Source organism: Zosterops lateralis, assembly GCF_965231275.1.
Source record: "Zosterops lateralis genome assembly, chromosome: 2".
NCBI lineage: Eukaryota > Metazoa > Chordata > Aves > Passeriformes > Zosteropidae > Zosterops > Zosterops lateralis.
Genome location: NC_139763.1, coordinates 38,982,417 through 39,004,521, shown reverse-complemented (window position 1 = coordinate 39,004,521; position 22,105 = coordinate 38,982,417). Strand labels below are relative to the sequence as shown.

At 35.7% G+C, this 22,105-nt stretch overlaps 1 protein-coding gene across 3 annotated transcripts in view; it reads right to left on the bottom strand.

Annotated features, from left to right (window-relative positions):
• Window positions 1–22,105, bottom strand: part of FGF14 (fibroblast growth factor 14) — a gene marked incomplete at its 5' end in the record, with an annotated part of 377,244 nt that overhangs the window by 73,978 nt on the left and 281,161 nt on the right. For 2 of the 3 annotated variants that reach the window (XM_083854654.1, XM_083854655.1), the window contains 2 exons: window positions 8,929–9,032; window positions 17,187–17,297. In XM_083854654.1, the coding sequence (XP_083710780.1) occupies window positions 8,929–9,032; window positions 17,187–17,297 (215 nt within the window). The remainder of the gene's footprint in view (window positions 1–8,928; window positions 9,033–17,186; window positions 17,298–22,105) is intronic. The other variant, XM_083854656.1, reaches the window with a different exon arrangement.

The window sequence follows — 22,105 nt, the reverse complement described above, 5'->3', positions numbered from 1 at the left end:
CCCTAGTTCTCCTTTCTGAGGCTTAGTTCCCCAGGAATGACAAGACTTCAGGGAAAATCTCAGCATTTCCTGTGGACATATTCGCCCACAGACTGTCATAGTTCTGCAAAGCTGCACACCAGATCATGTCTCTGGTCACAGATAATCCCATGGGGAAAAGTGATGGAAGCAGCTGTTGTCCCCTGCAGCATGCAGATGAAAGAGAGAGGAGAATGAATACCCTCAGGCAGATCCCAGATTAACAAGCTCTGCCAACACGTGAGAGGCCAAGGTAAGGGCTCATTAGTCAGGGCATGCAGAATCAGCATTTCTGTGGGCCTATCCAGATGGTCAAGTTTCCATGCAGGATCCAGCTCATGGCTAGAGCTGCCTTAGAAACAGAAATATCCCAAATTTTTTTCACAGGGACACATGGCATATGGGAAGATTATGGGAGATAAAAATTTATCACTGACCATCATTCACTAAGCTTAGCCACATATTTGCCTCTTCAAATGAAAAAATGAATATGCTACAACAATAAAATGAATGTGTATGACGGTAAGATTTTCTTAAAAATCAAGAATAATAGGAAACCTGTTACTAAAATGTAACGGATATTGTGTATAAATCAGTCATCAAATGCATCTATGGCTTTTGTCAACACCTGATATTTACAGAACGGTATCTTCTGTACAAAGCCCTGTTTTATAGAGTTGTACACTACAATAACATTTTAAGTATACCATCCTTCTTTTGAAGTCTAATCATGAGGACCACACATGATACAGAATTGTATGTAAAGACATGATGATTATTTAATACACACATACTTGAGCCCACACTATCTTATTATAGGATATTAAGGTACCTTAGAAAGTTCCCTGAAATTATAGAATGCTTGCATAATTTTCTCAAATTACCTAGGTAAATACCATTCTCATCTTTTGTCTTGATATTATCAGATATAAACTGATTATTCTTATAAAGGTATTTAAAATTTTTAGCAAAATTTAAAAATTAAAATCACAAAATATGCATTTGACTATTTCATTTATGCAAGGTAATGTGGTTTTTTTCTCACATAATGAAAGCAAATTTTTGCCTGACTGAAGCCATTCTTCAAACAGAAACATTTTTTTAAAAAATAGACTATATATCTAAAAGCTCTCAGTTAATTTCTGTTCATCTATCTTTGTATCTAGACACATATCTTTTGGAAATAGCCCTGAATAGCAGAAGATATATTAACTACGCAGTTACAGAAGTGATAGCATCACATGTGTCTAAGTGTCCTACTTCACAGAAAGTTGGGGTTTTTTCTTACCTATACCTCTTGATGATGCAATTGGAAGTCTTCTCTACACTGTAAGAATCCCAGTTATTACAAAAAGGATTTCAACTTACCATAAAATCCTCCAAAAATTGTCTTTAATATTTTCAATATTCATTAACCATTGATGGAAAGAAGCAATAGGAGTTTGTTTTGGAAATACGTCTAAATAATTGTCTAAAATTTGAAAGATTCCAAGTCCTTGGTTTCCTTACTTGGATGTAATGAATGGAAAATCAGAAATTTCAAACATGTTCCTTTTAGCTTGGGATGTGATAATTAGAAGGGAAGTAAGAGAATAGAAAGCAAGAGTGGTATACAATAGAGAGTGAGATGCATTCAACATTTAGGATTACTGACAACCCCAAGTTTCTAAGAGCAACAAAGCAGAGAACAAGGAAACATCCAGAGCAATGTAGTTGTATTTATGCAACAAAACAAACATTGGCCAAAAATACAGGGATGCTACCATGAGAGACAGAATTGCCAGAAGCAGAAATTTGACAAACTTGATTAAGCTGCTGGTCCATCAAGCCTGTGCTCAGCCTTTAGATGTGACTATTGCACAACAGTTCAGAGACAAACCTCCTTCAGAGCAACTGCACTCTAAGATGCCATACATTTGGGAAAGCACTGACTCCCTGTGGCAGTCATCCTACTTCCTGAAGCATGAGATTAGATCACCTCATTTTAGCATATCTACCCACAGTTACTATTCCTTGTCATACAATTATTGAAAAATATCCAGTCTGCACAGCTGCATACTCTGTGATCATCCATGCTTTGCCAAGTTTGGAAGAGCAACTTTTAATCTGGGGCATATATGTACATCCCAGGGAGAGAGAACACATATAGTAAGAATTTTTTTTTGCACAAAAAGGGATATGAGAAATATACATGAGAAAGGAAAAGGAATTATTTAAGCAAAAATGAAACTGTTTCTTACAGATAAAAAAATCAACTAGAACCTGGATACTGTAGACATTAATGAAACAAACAGGACATACATGTTTGCTTTAAGTAGCAAGAAACAACACTGTAAGTTTGAAGTCAAGTTCTGTTATTACCACCAATACAGCACTTAATATTCCAGGAGGAAACTACAGCCATAGAGTAAGAAGTCACACTAAAATACTGCATCCTTATATATTCAAAGTAGCATTTTTCATTAAACAATATGGTTTATGAACCTTAGTTCAAATAAAACTGGGAAAACCTCAGAAAGGTAGTAAGTATGAGACTTGAACAATAGTGATATCATCCTAAACATTCCTGCAATGATTATATCATTGTAGGGTTTCTACAATCCTGTTCTGCTCCACTCTGCTACTTATCCACTTTCTTATACCCTTTTTTATCACAGTCTTCTCATGTCAGCCTCATTCCATTCATCTCTTCCCTTCTCAGTTCTCTCCTGCCTTATCAAACTCGCATGTGTCTCTGCTTTCCTCCTTTTTTTAACCTTATCTTGTGTGTGAAAGCATTGGCTTCAGTACATTCAATCAAAAATGTACTGAAAACCTAACCCACTGAAAAAAATCATGGACTTACTATGTATATTGTACCCATTTTCTACTACATGCTGTAGCAGGGGTATCTGACACTCCTTTGTACCATACAGCCAGGCTATGTTATCAGTTGTTGCTTAAGTGCTACCATAGAATAAACAAATTCATTAGCAATTTTCTGTATTTATTTTGGGAAGGCAACCTGAGAGACAAATGATCTACCTCCAAAACCAGATATAAATAAGCATAAACCATGCAGATGTTTTCCTCCTCTCTGTCAGTGTATTTCACCTCCTGGAACATGCTGAACTTGTTTACCTTTTGAGAGATTCAGCCCAGCTTACAGAGGAACACAGCCCTGAAACACACTGTATCCCTCTCAAATTTTTTTTTTTCAATACGGAGTACATATAGGGTCACTTTCTAACTGATTCCAAATTGAATAAAAAATAACTGTAAATGCAGAAATTGTGTACATATGTAAGGAAGCACTTTAGTGGTAAGCCATTGAAATAAGGGAGTTTGCATAAAGTCTATGCCTTTATACTCTTAAAAACATCACATAATCAGTTTTCAAAAGTCCTTACCAGCAGCTGTGGTTTTCAAATAATTAAAAATATCCATTTTTCTCTCTCCATAATGAGCCAGAATACTTCCAAGATACAGATAATGACAAGTGAAATAAAGCCCTATCCTTTTCTTAGTAAAGTCTATGCAGGAAGATAAATGTGTGGGAGCAGGCTGAGACCCTAAAGCATAAATCTGACATAAGAAAGAAAATAATGTTTTCTACTGATCACAATATTATGAGACACTCCACTCTGATGTGCTTCCATTTACAAAACCTGTTACCTCAAGAGCAGTGAGATTTACTCTTTTCTGATATTTAGCATACTTTAGACCACTAGAAATAAAAGTCTACATCTTTTAAATCACAGAGCAAGCTCTCTTTATGATTTTTTCTCTAAACAGATATATTCCCAACTATTTCTACAATACTTTTCAAGCTGGAGAATGATCTTTGCCAAAACACAGGTCAACTACTGTTTTAACAATGTTGTCCTGATGTCACTATTAAATCCTTTTTGATTATTCTTGTAAAAAAATTAAATTTTTAAAACATCATATTTCCTCTTTGGTTTTGTTTTGTTTAAACTCCCTTCTCCTCTGTTTATTGTAAGGCTTTATGAACCTTTGAACCTTCAAAGTTATGCATTTGCTAAGCTTTGCTATTCCAAAGCATAAAGTGAGGCTCTGTGAAAAGTTAGACAAAATTTATTTTTCATTTGACTTTGATTTGAATATTAGAAGTACAGACTACTTCAGTTCTTCCTCTTTTCCAGGCTTCACTGAAGGTGCTCCTATGTTCTTCCTTGAGGCTGAATTTTGTTCTCCTCAGAGAGGTCAATTATGTGGGCTTAAAGAAGTGGCAGAAATAACAGCATTGGGAAGCTGCTGAAATGTCAGGAGAAATCCTCAAAGCCTTTTTTTTTTTCAGGTGAGAGTTGCCGGAGTGATACAACAAATACACTTCTCAGCAATAGATATTGATGTTCTCGCTCTTTCATGAAGGCTGTGACACAGACTGATATCTTACTGCAACAGAAATGCTGCCCCTACCAACATCCTTCCCATACCCTCAACACTGTGTACTGTGGCAGATCAAAAAAACAAACCCCCATCTCACAAGAAGATGATTCTGCTAGGTTTGTGGTGTGACATTCCTAATTCTGAAATACTTCACAAAAAGTTGTTAGAACCTCCCAGAAATGCAGCTATGTCTCTCCAGTACTTCCTATATCCTTCTGGTGAGGTTCCCACCACTCCATAGCCAGAAGAGGACCCCTGGAGCCACAGGGCACAACGGTGGAAGAGGGGACCAGGGAGGTAAGACCCGCCCCTGCAGGCTCAGTCATGTTTTATAGCATCAATCTTACAAAGAAACCATGCAGTGAATTCCTATGACTTTGATACCTGCTTGCTGGACAATAACACAGGTGAACTCTTTCCTCCCTGGTTTATTCCACATCTCTGGTCACAGAAAATTGGGAGAAGAAATGGTGAAACAGAAAACACAAAAAAGAAAACACAAGCAGGTTAAGATGTTCTAGACAGGATTTTTCCTTGTCTATATTTTGGATTTTCCCTTTTCTCTTACTCTGACACCCACCAGATACAGGTAGTACTGTGTCAAACTGCTCCTATGATGAAAAAGGGAACCAGTAGCCCTTCCAAACACTCTGAGAGATAGCAAGTAATTCTGGAGAAAAATTCATTGATGTAAACCCAGAAGACTCTCATATCCTCATCACAGGAAGATAGAAATCATAAAATGGACTAACATATAAGTTTTACCTCTGAATTCATCCTGCTAAGACAGCAGGAAATCCTAGAAGCAAAACAAAACCTGCAGCCCCCTGGAGGTTGAACTAATGGACCACTTGCAAAGGGAGTTGATCAAAATTAACATCAAACCCAACAAAAGCTTCTGCCAAGTACTGCACTGCCATCTTCCTGCTGCAGGCAATACCTGTTCCCCACGGAGAATCCCTGCAGCTGCGCTCCCTTTTTCAATGTATGGAGCCAGTTTCATTCCTCTTGATTTTGACAAGACAGAACCTGGAAATGAAACCTCATCTTGCTCACCCTTTCAAAAGGAAGAAAGGAATAAGGTATAATTTTTGACAAATGAAGTCCATAACTATTATTTCAAAAATCTCGCTAGTAACTGAGATGGCTCTTTGTGCAAAAATCCAGATTCTCCAACTAGCTTTCCCAGTTATTTAGTCAGTCATAAATATTAAATTATTCACAGTTCATTAAACCATCTAAAATAAATTTCAACTCACTTTTATAATTCTCATTGCTCACTAACATACATGTAGAACTGGGAAGCTTTCAGTAGGTAAACATATCCTATTTATGACTAGATATGTATCGATATACAGATATAAGTATATGTAAATATACACACACTGAGAAATAAAGTTGGACACAGCAATCCAAAGCTTGAAAGAAGGTGAGTTTAGTGGACAGTCTTTAAGTGAGCTAACCCTTAAAAGAACAAGGAAAAAACAACATGAAAAGGTTCTTGTTCTCATATTTCACATGATAGAAAATGATTAATTATGGTATTAAAATAATTACTTTAAATGCATAGAAAAAATCAGGTTATGATTTTTTTGAAAAAAATCTGGAAATTTTCTCATGAATTTTGCAAAACCCTATTGAACTCCAAAGATTCTTCCTCTCCTTTATTTGACAAGACTTTAATGGTGTATGTTAGAGACCCTGGCTCAATCAATTCTCAAAGGACAGAATACAAATCTGAAATGCTACAGCAGGCAAAATAGATATGAAAAGCTCTTGAGACTGATCTTCCTACACAATTTGCTGTCCTCCTGTTTCTATTTCAAGAAATACTGACAGAACACACTTCTATGAAGTTTCTGAACATTTTTCATGCTCTAATTCTGAGAAATAGTTGAAAAAAATCTTCAATATCGCAGAATAAAGTGGAAAAGAGCAACTCAAATTGATGCAAACAACCATTAAAAAAGCATTTTAAAAAAGGCAAGAAACAATGCAAATTTTCATTTGATATTTGGTATGCAAAACTAGTCTGTCGCTGTACCTTTGTTTTCTTCTTAAAGAACACACAGCAGCTTCACACATAATACTTTTCCTGTTGATGCTGTTGCTTAATTAGTCAGTGTGATGTGAACTTTATGATAAAAATAACTGAACTCGGGCCTTAAGTCTCTGAAGAGAGGCATCAACATGTAGGGCATTCTCACAAGGTATAGGTTTCATATACTGTGAATATGAAAATGATGGGAAGAAGGGACACTGAGCTATTCTGCAGAGCAGGACTATACTGAACTTCAGTCTCAACTTGGACTAAAAATGCTATTTCGTCTACAGGGCATGCCTCCATTTTTAAAATCCTTATAAGAAATTGGTAATAAATATAAATATATGTACATTTTAACTAGCATTCCCATTATGCAGCAGTCTTTTTCAGTGATGGCAGTTGGCATACAAAACTTAGAAAATTTCTTCTCCCATTCTCTCCTAAATAGCCAAGGGAAAAACATGTGACACGTAATACAGAACTTCTGCACTCAAGTGCAACAGATACACAATTGTGAAAAAGAGCCAAAAAGTCCATCAAGAGAGCAACAGAAAGTGATTGATTAAAAATATTTTTCTACAAATGGTGATATATAATTCTGCATACACTATTTCTTCATCTTGATCCTCAGGAGAAGACAGACTTCTCTCTGAAGCTTTGTCATTTTATATTCAAATGCATTAGTTTTTAAGGTGAAAACAGGCAATTTCTGGGACAAAAATATATTACTAGTGTTGTCAATACATTAATATGAAACAAACAAACCTGTATTACAGCACTGATGTTTTGAAACCACTACCTTTAAATTTTTGATCAAATATTATTATTTTTCTACTTGACAAAAGTTTAGGTTGAAAATAATTTTGTAGACATAACAAAGTCTTCCACTGTGTTTCCTAATGTCTCAGATTTGTCATTTAATGGGCCACTCATCTTTCATTCTTTGCGCAAGGAAGAGTAAGCAGTACATTATAAAAATACTCATTTCCTTGCGTCAGTTAACTTCATTTAACTGGAATCATTTCCAGAATAATACATAAAAACAGTGCCTACCACGATTTGTATATGTGTGGTCCCCCTGCAAAATTAACCATCAGGAAACAGCACATCTTCTGAAATTTGTATTTCTTTCTGGAGGACGGAGAACTCACTTCAGGAACAGTGCTGGGCAAGAATGTACTCTTCATTGTGCCAACACATTAAAAAACAATGCTCTTCATGCCATGATCCAGAAATTAACTCCCCCCACAATGTGATGGAACTGGAAAGTCAGTAACTCATTTTCTCTAATAGCTCTACGTTTTTTCTTCAAGTTTTCTTCCTTCTGATAATAAATGTTGCATGTTTTCCGGTGATAGAATTTTTATTTTGAACAAATGTAAATAAATGTAGAGGATACTGCTGGAGTTTCCAGCAGGCATTTTATATGAAGGAATCTTCTATTTGTCTTGACATTGGTATTCAAGATTAGTTCCATTTTTTCTTTCTAATTAGCTTTTGCTAGACAATTGTATGTTTGAAACAAACAGAATACTTTCCCTCAGGGCATCAGAAACTTAATCTTTCAAATTTCCTTTCAACAGACATTGCAAACAAAGCAGTGTATTGTAACTCAGTTGGGAATTAAGAGCTATGTGACGTAAAAAATGGAAAAAGCACTATGTAAATAAATTTAACATAGATGTCAATAAAAATATAGTAATGAAAAATCCTTTAAGCCACCTTGTTAACATCTGACAGAACTGCCTGTTCACATTAAAGTCTGTTTGCCTTTCAAAGGAAGTTAAGACCCTAAATTTATACAAAATTGAGGAATTTTATATTCACAATACACTGAGTGATTAGCATCAAACCATTTGAAAAATCAGAAACAATCTGAGGTCTTTCAAGACACTTTATCCAGTACTCTTCTCTGTGACTCAAAAGACTTTTTTTTAAACTTTGATCATTCTACAGAGGCAATAGTCCCTCACAGAAGTCTTTTTTTTCCTTATAACTGATATAAAATACCAGTAACGCTAAACATACAGTTACAAGATTATGGTGATAAACCATAGTGCTGTTACTGACCTGTTGGGTGGAAGTCGCGCTCATAAATCTCATCAATAAAAATAATGGTTGGAGCAGTTTTGGATTCTGATCAACAAGTCACTAAGAAAATAATTGCGGGTCTTTATTTAAAAATACTGAAGAATTGAATTGAAAATTATAATCTTAAGTGCACATGGCACTCTACCACTACAGCCTGCCAGGAAAAGAGCTCTATGGTATGTTTGTTTAGGATTGTTTACACTCAGACTTTCATACATAGAACACAGTAATTTCTACTGTGTCCCATTTACAGATAATGCTACACACAAACATGGTGTGTGCAACATATACACAGAACTTCTTAAAAATGGGCGGATGTCTCATTCCTGTGTAGATTTCAACTTCAGCTGTGCCTCCTAAACAGAGCTGAGCAAGGTACTTACTGATGTGTAGAGGAAACCTTCTCCATTTAGGGCTATATATAACCCAGTCTTTACACCCTGGATAGCGACAACTCGGAGCCCCACTGGTATAAGGTTGAATAAAGCTGTGAAGAAAAAACATTATCAGATATAAATATGCTAAAGTTAATAAAACAGTCTAATAAACAGCATTAGTAAAAATAGAAAGAAAAATAGCTCCTGTATAATTTTTTGTTCTTTTAAAATTAGACTAATTCAGAAAATCTTACTTCTTTGATTCTGGCAAGTAGTTCTTTATTTTCCTGGGCATTTTTATGGTTTTCAATTAAGAGGTACCCTCATTAAAGACTGATGACAAGGGATCTGTGATTTCAAAATCTTTTTTTTCTTTGCTTTTGTGAATGATATATTTGATACAAGCAGTAAGACACTGATGTCAGGTAATGACAGAGGCTTACCATAGTTCATAAAAGCACTGAAATATGTGCTTGATTCTAAATGTGCATAAATGTTATTGAACAGAATACAGAACTTGGGGTAAGAATTAGAAAATAATTCGAAAATCACGTAATAAAAAATACCCTAGAAATACTATATACCTCTGTAATAATCCAAACAGCCACAACTTTGATTACTGCTTAAAAAAAGACCAGTGTGAATAGTGGGAATTTACCAGCCTTACCACAGAAAAACAAAAGTTGTATAAGTAGGTGGCATGAACCAACTCTAAAACTTACGACAGCACACACCTATATTACGTTTACTGACTCATGCTAGAAAATTAGATGCAAAGCACACATCAGTCTTGGAATAGACCTGAATGAGACAGAGTTCATGCTAAATGTTTTTCCATTGTGGATGAATGAAGGAGTCCCAAGTCCTTGGATGAAAAGCAAAAGCACAACCTGTGTGTTCAACATATGCAGCAAGGACTATGTTTCTACCAAGTCAGGTCTCAGGAACACAGTAGCACCTACAGTGAGTTCTTCAATATTTAAGAAGAACATCCATAGGTGTGAGCAAAAAGTGCACTGTATGAGGCTATCTGTAATCAGAATGCCAGAGCTAAAGCCCAAGTCAAGAGGAAAAGGATCATGTAATTGCAGTAGATAAATACATTTCTCAAGGTGTGAAAATTTCTGTTTGGTCAAAGGGCAAAAATCCACAGTTTGTTTATGATAAATATGCTCAGTCTTTACAGCTGAGAAAAAAAAATAGATAGTCTACTAGAAATATAAGTATGTATTTAAAAAAAGAAACACCTTTCCTTAAGCATTGTGACACAGAAAAAGAATGTGTAATATCAGATAATTTTAGGAATACACAAAGACAATATAAAGCTAGGGATTGTAGCAGAGTTCTTCCTAGAGTGGTAGAAAGAAAAATATATTTAAAAAAGCTCTAGAAGAACTGAAAACAATTTGGCAGGCTTACAAAGAAAATAAAAGAAATTACAAGAATTAGCCCAAATAAATACCATTTTAATTTTGGTCATTTCCAAAATTCTCCATTATGCTAGGATATCGCAGTGCTGCTTACTGAAAAAAAATATTTAGTACAGATAAGGTTCTCTCTCTAATAAATGTAAAACAGTGAAATATGGCAACCACAGAAAAGATATCCTAAGAGTATATATGGGCTAAACACTGAATGGCTTGAGGGCTTTCAGTTCAATATAATTTGGAAGTCAAAAATTACTTATAAAGTCATTATCCTCAAATGAAACTATGTCAATCCCAGCAAAATCACTGTCCTGCATTGTGGAGGGGGAGTCTGTCACAGGAAAATTAAGTATCAGAGGGCAATTGAGCTTGGATTTTTTCCTACAAGAAAAGAAATTGCAGGAGCATATCTGCATATGAACACTATGCTAATAGGACTGAAGAAACAACTGAGGGGACACCAGGAAGGAAAAACAAACAATACTTATATAAAGAAAAGAGGTGAACACAAAAGACAAGTCAGCCATGCAAACTAAGTCAGCTAATGAAAACTAACTCCTAGTGGTTCAGTCAAAAAATCTAAAATGTAGATAGCATTTGCCATATTACCAATAAAAATAAAGCACCAAAACTAGAAAAAAGAATCCAACCACCACTGAACAAGAATTACAGGTCTGTAACACAGCAGTGTTTCATGCAGCCGACAAAGTTACTGAAGTGGTTTATAGTTGCTGGTGAATTCAGAAAGCACTGTGGAAGGCATGTAATGCATCTTTCACTGACACCCAATTTTAATTGGAGATTTTCAGAGCTCCTGTAATTAGTCTAAACCCTTAAAATTTTAGAGTGTGACCTTAAATGCTGCAATTCTGCATATTCAGAATATTCAATAAGTTTCACAGAATCCTCCAGATTTGAATGAAACTAGGGAGGCCAGTCTACATTCAGCTATTGATTGACACATGTTCAGCAATGTGTTTCATACTGGGGTCAGCAAAACATGCACCAATAAGGCACAGCATGTCGTTTCAATGCACTTTGAAGGAGGCCAAAAGAAATTCAATTTCCTCCAGAACCTGACTGAGCAGTACTCTTCACTGAGCAAGACTTTTGCATTCAATTACACATTTCAAACATTTCTAGGATTCGCTTGTGCTATACCTCACTTTAGGAAAAACCTGCTCTGAGAAAAGCAGCAAGCCTTCTAGAGATTGCTGGCATTCCAGTTCTGCACAGCCAAACATACGTTCCTATCTGAGAGGGTCACTAAAAAGACCCATGTCCGCTGCTTCCTTCTCTCTTTAAGAAAATGATTTGAAACCAAAACCTGGGGAGTGGGGTGTGAGGCCCCTGGACATCTTTATGTGCCTAAAGCCAGTTCAGTGAGTCCACAGATGAGTTGAAGGGGGGCACCCTCCAACAGCCCAGGAAATATAGTGGTGCCTGGTGCTCAGTGTTCCCATACTGTACGCTTAAGTAGAAAGCCTGGCAATTCCAAATGTATGTAAGATGGGAAGAGCACCAAGGAAGACAAGGGGACTGATTGGCAAAAATGGTGCAAGCAAAACCCTTTCTCATTGTCAATGCTAAGACTGTGGACACTCCCTCAGTTTTTCTCTGTATTCTCTCTAAACCACAGCTATAAAACATCTGGTTTCGCCTCCTTTTCCTAAGCCTGCAAGCCTACTCCCACCACAAAAAAAGATCAGAAAATGGGAGTGGGGACAGTTATCAGGACCAACTGGCATGAAAAAGGGTAATTGTTTTAGGTTTCATGGAGGAGACTTGCAGGAACTCCAAACCTGAGTTGGATTCCAATACTCAAAAAGTTTTAGCCAAAGTTTGAGTCTACTTTTTTAAAAAGTAATCACTCCTTTCTTAAAAAACACAAAACCACCATATAACTTTTTACTTTATTTACATTATACCAACACAGTCCATTAACTTGAAATCTGAAATGCCTCAAATCAGATATTTCCATATTATACTTGTGAAAGTCTATTTAGGTACAACTGACTTGTAGGTACAAGGAAATTGCTATTACAGACCACTGTTTTTCAAAAGAATCTTCCTATAGACTGATTCCCTAAGAGTTATGAACTTGCAGACTCTTCTGCACGCACACTGCCCTCGTGACAGCTAACAAAACTTTCCACAGCATCAAATCTCCAATCAGATCAAGGCAACTATTTCTTCAATTTATTTTTCATCTGCAGGCCCACAGGCAAAAATGACAACTCCATCAAAATATAATTTAGATTGGCAATGACTGCAAGGAGTTTGGTGTTTAGAGGTTTTTCCATCCATTTCTTATGGAGCAAACCCATTCTACCTGCCCAGTCTTACTGAAGACATAATTAAAACTTTTTTTTTAAGTATGACTGAACATTGACCTGTCTGACTAAGATTATCCCAGTGAGAGAAACAGGCTTACCTAACTCCCAGAGGTGGTGTAAATAGATGAGTTAATGCCTGTATAATTCTTTGAAGACAAACTTCAGTAAAAACCAGTGCAAGCATCAGGCTGCTGATATTTCAGTAATCCAAAATTAACATTCATTAATCCAAATTTAACAGCACTGCAGGTGTTTTTTCCAAATCTTTATATGCTTTATTTCTAACTAATTATCTCCTTTACCTTACAAGGGTGCTGTAAAGGTTATTTTATGAGTATCTTCAAACCAAAATATGATAGTGATAGGTATTTTATAAAGACATTAAAAAGTTAATACTTCCACACTAAATTTGGAAGATATAAATAGAACATTAGAAGCATGCATTAAAATATGAAAATAAAGGAATATTAAATGGCTGCAGGATTTCTTGAAGAGAAACTCTACCAGGTACCAAGCACTACAAAGGAGGTAAAGCATGTTGCAGCATAGTAAAAGTTGTTTACAGCATAGCTGAGTCAAAGTTTCTTGGATAATGTTCACTTTTTCATTGAGCAATGAAATGATGTGTCTTATGTCTTATGTAAGAAGACCACCACTGAGTAATGCTCTTTTAAGTAGAGAATATTATAAGCATGTTATAAACACAACTGTAATTTTATAAGGGGTACAAATTGCAACATTTGACTGTTACAATCAGGTCTGCTACCTATAAAGGAAAGTATCATCATTTGTGTTGGATTTTTTCAGTGGTTGTTGGCTGAGATATGCTCTAGGTGAATTAAACAGGCTATAGACCTGAACGATTCAGGATTTCAATCTCAGAAGTTAAAAAGTTGGAATTGTCTTTTTCTCAAATTAGTCTTCCTACTAAACCTATGCTTCATTCATCAGACAAAACTTCAAAGATAGACCAAAGCCTAAAAATGAGCTGGTTTAGGTGAGGAGGACAGGAGGAAAATATAATGCTTGTCACTACAAGCACATATGGAAATCGTTTCTATCTCTTTATGATTTCTGTGTAGTAGCTTGTTTTTCCTAATTAAGAATGATGAGGCCAGTGAAGCAAGCTGCATTTGCACCTGTAAAATCCAGGAAAATTAGAGTGAGTGTGACAGCTACACTGAGTAGGACCTCAGTAACCAAAGCTTTAACCACAGTCACTCCTGCATTTGCTACAAGCAAGACACAAAAGCAAAACAGAAACTGAAAGGCATTAGATAAATTAAATGAAAAAAAAAAAAAATAGCTAAAACAAGATATCACTGAGAGCAGGCAAAAAAAAAAATACAGACTATACACACAAGATTGTTAGTCTAACAGACTTGATTTGGTGAAGTGATTTAAGGAAACTCAGCACCATTAACCAATAGGTGCATTGATTACCACTGTTTCATGAAACATAATTTTCTCAGAAAAGTTATGAAAAGAAATTACAAGAATGAGCTGAAGCCTGTTGGTCTGTTTAGGCTGGGTTCTAATATCATGGCTATCAACATGAGCAGATGAAAGTACATTCAGGGATGCAATTACATATCATGTCTTTCTTCCTTTTTCATGCAACTGTTTGCACACAATGATGCACTAAAAATCTTATCATCTCTCCCAGCAGTCTATAGCCTATACACAAACTGGGACAATGAGCAGCTGATTAAACCCACTGGTAGAAGTAATTTTGACTTCAGATAGAAGTGAATCTTAATCTTAGTTGGAGCTACCTCTCTACAATTCTGTGACTCCAAAAGTGTAAACTTATGTTTACTGACATACATGTAAAATGAGTACAAAATTTTTGTATTTCTCTAACTGCTTGACACAGAATACATGGCAACAGTGCAAAAAGTAGCAGCATGACTAAGCTTCTTTGCAGAAGACAAAAAAGAAACAGCATCTTTTTTCACTCCCTCAGTCCTCACTCCCTCTGGCTTCTCTGACACCCAGTTACCCAGTGGGCTCTCTTCAGGGACAGTGAACAGTGCAGAAGACAGGTGGAAGGTTGGCAGAGATGCACACCTTTTGGCAGTCTGTATTTCCGTTTTTTTTATGAAGCACACTTTGAATGGAAGTCATCCTTACCATGCAAGTAAGTATTCTATCTGTCCTACAGAGAGCTGATACATGTCCATCCCTTCATCCACTTGGCACATTAAATGGGCAGCCTGCAAGCACCACAGTCAGAAGCAGGATTTTCTCCAAAAAAAAGTTATTCACTTGTAAGCCTCAGCCAGATATTGTCATGCTAAGGAGCTGACAAAATAAAATATCAAAACACTAGAAATTCTATCCATGAGAAAATTATTGTTTGAAAGTGAAAGGGAAAAGGAAAAACAACATATGCTGCAATAAACAAAAGCAATAGGGAAAAAAAAAAAACATTTATCAGGAAATGAAAGGCAACAGAGTGGAAAAAGAAAAAAAACTAAGACTGGCAGCACAAAAGAAACAAACACATATTCATACAATAATGAATATACTAAATAGGTAAATCTCTACATATATAGTGTTGATACATATACCAACAAAATTTCAGATGCAGACTGTAGACTTCCTGGCAAACATATTAATTTTGCATTCTTCTGTTCTAAATTGTCTTTATTAAAAAATATTGGAAAATTGGAGTAGTTAAAAAAAAATCCCACCAGTTAAAGACAGAAAAAAAAAGCTTTTGTGGATAAAAAAACCCCACACCTTTTTAGCCAAAAAATAATGTTGGAGTAAAACAAATTATCTAACAATATTTATGCAAAATATACAATATTTCTTTATAAAATTTGGTTGAATTTGGAGAAGTTTGATATTTCAAAATATTTATAATATAGAATATTCATTCTGCATTTTGGAAAAAGAAGAATAGGGGAGATGAGCAGAGAGCTGGAAAATCAGAAATGCATAGAAGAAGGGAAAGAAAGAGTAACAAAAAAAAGAAAGAGGATGATTTGTAAAGCTGACAACATCAAAAAGCGAAAATTAAGGCACTGTGGTCTAGCTTTGAAAAGACTTCAAATCCGTAGAGATTTAAGAGTTAAAAAACCTCTCAGAAATAACAATAAAACACTACAAAATTGTTGCAGTCATACACACCTTCTCGCTGAAGCTGAAAATAAGAGAGATGGGCAGAGGGAGAGAGATACCACACTTATACCCTAAGACAGTTCTTAGACCTCATCTAGGCAAAGGTTCTACAACAAGTGAGAATTATCTTGTCTTGTTTAAGGTATGTACTCCAGTATGTACTTAGTATGTACTCCAGTACTGAAGTGGGAATGAAGATGGACACACAGGGGGAAAGAAAAGAAACAAGGATGGGGATGGGATGGAGAGGGCATGGAAGGGGAACAAAAACACTTGGAAAACAAGCAGAGAGATACACATGAAAATATATCAACCATTTTTCTCGATTAAAAAAACCTCCAAAACAAACAATAAAAGATGATCATGCTATCTGCTGATGAAAGGTGTTACAAATGACATTGTGCATGAATTAAAATAGAGACCTTACCAATATAAGGCAGAAACCTCAAATACTTTAATTTCTGTAGCCTAATCTCAACATTTTTAGGGAAACTAAGGGGTTATTTATATATGCATAGTAAAAAGATGAATCTTGTATTACTGAGTATTGTATTACTTGCATTAAAAGTGCTCAAAATAAAATTCAAGATGACACAGAAATGTTACTTAAATATGTAATGATAAATAAAATAAACAAAACACAAAATCAACTGCTTCTAGAGTAAGAGTAGGTGTGTTTAGTAACTTTGCAGCTGAAGTTATCAAACATATATATATGCTCATTGAATGAAAATACATAGCAGTATCATAAGAAAAGCATACCAAAGCAGCAACACACATGGCCTTTCAAGGCCTATTTTGTTTGGAACATTTTTAAAAACTGCCACTTTTGCCAACTCCACAGTGGCAGAAAATCTCTCAACATCATTGGCATTCTGGCTGGAGTAGGATTTTTAGCCCCAAAATTTTTAGTACCTTCATCAAGGTAGTTTAGCATGTGTTTTATGAAGGTCTTTGATAGTTTGGCATACATTTATTCACTTGTAATTTCAGATTTTTCTGGGAAATTTTGTTTCCATGTCTTGTTATTTCTTTGGTATTTATTGGAAGAAATTTTTGTTAGATAAAAAAAAATTAATATAATTTTACCACTTTTATAAATTACCAGAAGACATTAATTGGCCTAAATGTCTCCCTCATAAGGTCCATGAGCACTTAGGCCTTCCCCTTCAGAGGTGACACATTTAGGCCAATGTCCTGCACGAGCCATGCTGGTGGTCATCAGGCTTTGGAGGGACAGTTCCCTCCTGTTTGGGACAAAAGACATTCCGAAACCCTCCAAAGGCAGGCATGAGCAGGGTGCCTGTGCATACACATCCGAGCAGTGCAATCTGCGTGTGCGGTAACACATTCCCCTGGGGCAGGCACTTACTAGAATTACTGCTGTCATCCTTGGTTCCATCGAGACTTCCATCGGGGTGCATTTGCAAGTAGTAGCCTTGCCTGCAATATAACCTGGTCACTATACCCTTGAGCTGGGGATCTGAAAGACAAACATATTTTGTCACTAGCCTCAAAACTTTTTCCAAGAGTTATCCCTACTTCTGTCACTGTAGGAGTATGTTTGGTGAAGCGGCAATGCTGTCTAAAATGTAAGTACTACAACAGGATTTGTGCTGATGGGGATGGAGAAAAATCTCTCTGCAGACTGTTGTTAGGTCAGTTCTTGTCCTGTTCTTTGCCTCCAACATCCTTCATTATAATTAATACAGGTAAAACAAACAAACAAAAAAAAGAACACCCGAATATCCACAGAATATCCACAGTCAAAAGCTTAAACCATATTAAGCCCTGCAAAAAATTTTAGACTTCAGCAACAACTACAGCCCATTATAGAAACTAACAAAACATTTGAAAAACCCTACTGGTTTCATATATGTTGGCATCTTACTGTACTGTATGTAAGTTTTAAGGAAACTGAGGAAAAGTTGTGTTTCCTTTCCTATCAAAAGTGGTAAACTTATCTGGTGTGATTTCTAACAGTACCATCTGAAGTTCCCAGAATATTTTAACCAAGCTAGAAGCAGATCCCACTCACCTACCCTCTCCCACCCTCCAGGGAGTAACAACCACAACAAGGACAAGACATAACCTTTCTTCAGCAGAAAGAAAAAGCTGAAAAAAACTCTCAGTAAGTTAAAGCTACAGGAAATCCAGGTAGCTGGAACAATGAAGGTACTCCGTTTAATACTCTGCATTTATGAAAAGTGACAAGAATTGGGCAAGGAGTGCCGAGTCACAAACTTTTTGATTCACAGCACAGATGTTGCCTTACCAAACCACAAACTGAGCTGTTGCACAACTGGTTCAGAGAAAGATGGCATCAGATCTTTAAAAAAATTCAACAGAACTACCCCTGTGTGATATCAGTATTAATATTGTTAAACATTAACTATTAGGCCCAGTTCCAGGCAGCCAGTGCATAAATTTGTGAGAACATTTGCATGAAAATATCTATATCATATCATGCTTAGCTCTGCAATAATAAATTAAATTCTTAACTTGTTTGATACAGATATATAATAAAATAAATGTGAACCTTGAAGGAGGACAAAAAGTTTATTCATGCAAGCCTGTGGGCAGAATACAAAATTTGTGTATAATTGCTCTCACAATTAATCATTCTGGGTTACTTAGAGTATTCTAAGGGGACATGAAAACAAACAGTGATAAACAAAACTGCCTCTAAATGGTACGTACAGAAATTTCTTTAGAGGCTCAGTTCTATGAAATTATTCTGCAAGTGTTAAGTTTTTATTGAATATCCAAATTACAAAGTTATATTAAACAATAAGCCCATCTAAATTAAAAATACAAGATAAACTGTAAAGATAATAAAAAACTGTTACTATAAATAGTAACACTAAGACATCTAAGGCATGGAAATAAATAATATGGACAATTGAAGATCAGCATATAAGCATATTACAACTTAAAATTTTAATATCTATTTTAACTGAAAATTTTACCTTATGTTAATTTTACATTATCAAAAGTTTGTCTTTATATAGGAATACTCAGAAACAAATATTTTTAAAATTTTTAAACATGTTAAACTGTAATTCTTTTGAATGTACTGTCTCCACCAACTTCATCAGGTGATTCAAAAGCATTTTCATAATTTAAAAATGAAAAGTGAGTTCCTTTTACACAGGCACTATTCCTGTCAATGCATGCTTTCAATGTGTAATTCAAATTGACAATTTCAAACACTTGCTTAACACTCATTAAAAGGCATCTTTAAAGACTAAATAGAACTATAATAAAAATATTATTAAAACTTTTAAAATTATTTACAGGAAAAGTCATCATTTTGAAAAACACTTTCCATACCCAAGGAATCATGAATAAATGATTTTTTATCAACATTTTCTAGTGCAAAGAAGTTTCATAGGAAGGCAAAGCACAGTCTACTCACTGTCACCAGCTGTTTACATCTACCACTTCAAGGGAAAAATGTCAAACTTAGAAGTCACTTTCAAAGTTGTTCTTTATACTCATTCTATTAATTTTTCTAAATTGACAAATTAAATATACTTTCTAATAATCATTAATCTGTTTTAATCAAAACCATTATTTAAAACTAACCCTGCTTTGCCAGCTATCCAAAATTGTATCTGAATGAAAGTGAAATGACACATCAATCTTGATGCCAGTCAGAATAAGCAATAGTCACAAATACTACTCCATACAGCTTCAAGGTAAATATCTCCAAGATGAAGCAGACAATCCTGTCAGGCAAGAAGTTTATCTCTTCCCCTTGCAGAAAGATAAATTACCCTTTCAGGTTCTTTTTGAGACACCTGAGCTGCAAGCAGAGAAGAGAAATCTGCTAGTCCCTGTATTTCTGTGGCATTTTATATACCCTTTGTCTCTTAATAATATTACAGGAACATTCTTAGCTTCAGATGATTTACAAATGAGTTTCTCAAACCCTTGTTGACCACACTTTTTAATTTTTTTTCTGTCTGCTAGATAGAAGGAGTGAGCAGCAATGCCCAGAAACAACAGCAGAAGACTGGTGCTGCCTGTCCACAGGTGTACTGGGTGTGTCACCTTTTTTTAACTCTCACCACAGTGACAGACAGACCAACACTTATTCTTACCCTGTAACCCCCACACTCACTTTTATCTTCCCACATATAAGAGAAAGATAATGGCAAGAAAATACAGAAAAAAAAAAAAAATAAACCAAAACCAGGATGAGAGCAGCAGACAACCTCATCAAAAAGCTCCCGGCTCTCATGATTTTATCATAGAAATTTTGCTACTAGTTCTCTTTAAGTTCTAGATGCCACAGTGAGATTATTTTGTGAGCAATATGATTTCTATTTAATTTTAAACACCTTGATCTCAGGGGAAATGAAACAAATAAACAAAAAAAAAGCAAATTCCACCATGCATCAAAATTTATGGAACAGTTCAACATCTCCCAATGATTTTTATCATTTTTTTTTGCGCCTTGACTTCTGAGGTTGAACAGTTCTGCATGACATGTCAGCAATGCCCTGCATTGGGAAAAACTATTCTGACTTGTCATTATTAGAGGTTGTCTCTTAAAATTCAATACCATACTGGATGGACAAAGCAACAGCTCCTCAAGCCTCTTTTTCACAGCAATCTGTGTGACAGCAGCCACTTGCAGCCCACTTTTCTTGCTTTTTTCCTTGTCAGCGGTGATGGCAGGATGCATGATTGCAGTTAGCATGAACACTCTGTCACTAGCTTTCCTGATGTCCTCAACAAAGGCAGAGTTTAATTAAGATGTCTTCTCTCTCAAATAGTGGCTACAAAAATGGCTTTGTCATTAATTCATGACAGGCTGAGTGTAGCTCTTGCTCTAGCACAATTATGATGCTTTATGTTTTGAATTGTGAATATTTTCTGTTCACAGAGAGAATGGCTTTTGAATGTACTTCCCCACTCCAACACACTGCCAGAAACTTCAGAGATTTAAAATAAACTAGGGAAAAAAACTTATTAAATATGAGAGTTAAGACATAGTGTTTAATTTAAAATAAATTTAAAAAAAAAAACCACAAAACAAAAACAAACAGAGGAAGGCGCTTTTTTTTCTGTCATTATTTATCTTCTCCCTCTTCTGTGCAAAGGTACCAAATAAAAGCCTGCTGACAAGCAAATGCTTAATGGGGGGATAGTCTCACATCAACTCACATTCTTAGGGAGAATAAACTGCACCATCCACTCAGCTACCAGCTTGTCACAAAATGAGTCGCTCAGTGAGCCAAATAAAAGCCAGTATTTAGAGGTACATTCTGCTCAGATAGCAGAGTATCAAATTCATGGTAACAGCCCCATGTCCTTCATGTTTTACTCATCCTTTATTCTTTGCACTTCCAACCAGCAGTTTTTACTTTTGGATATTTTAGTACTAAAAGTATTGCCCATATTGGTCTAGAAAAAAACATAGAGCATTTTTATTTAAGATTTATGGTACTCTGATAGTCACCCTGACTTGGCTGTCATGGCTTACTTGATGATGGTCAACACTTGTTAGGAATCTTTTCCCTCATCTATTAAACTTTATTGAAACATAATACAACCCCATTATAGTCTGTATTCAGATTTTTTTAAAAAGTCAACCCCCCAAACTCCTGCAACCACCAAATTCCTTTTGAACCTGTGAAGTAAAATACCCACCCAAAGTCCAGAGTGTCTCATCCACTCCACACACATCTCTCTATTACTTTGTAAGGCCAGAAAAGTGCAAAAAACCCTTTTTCCTGACTTGTCACACAAGAGTACTCAAACAGTAGTGTATGTGTAGGACTGGAATTCTTCTCTTGCTGAAGCTCTCTACTTTATATAATAATTAACTACCCTCCTGCAGGCAGGTTAGACCCCATCCACTATAGCACAGCTCAAGACATCATCAATCCCTCACTGACTTCTGCACAGAAATTTATTGTTGCTTCAGATTAACGTCTGGATACTTTTTAAAACTTTAAACATGTCTCGAAGTGCTTAGTAGTTTAGAAACTTTCCACTAATCAATTCAACTCTGGAAGCAGGGAAAAAATTCCACGTAAAAATTACATTTTGTTTTTTGGCTTCTCATTTCAGGTATTTCAGTTCTGCTGTAGTGCTTTTCCCAGATTTCAAGTCATTTTCTTCTCAAGTGTACTGCTTCTGTTCAATTGCAACAGCACTCAAACAGGTAAAGTCGTTGCAGATGATCACATTACATTTTGCCATGTTTTTGCCAAGCCTTGCACTGTCATTCCAGCACATAGAAGTGCAGGGTCCTCTGAAATGTGTTATAGAATCTTA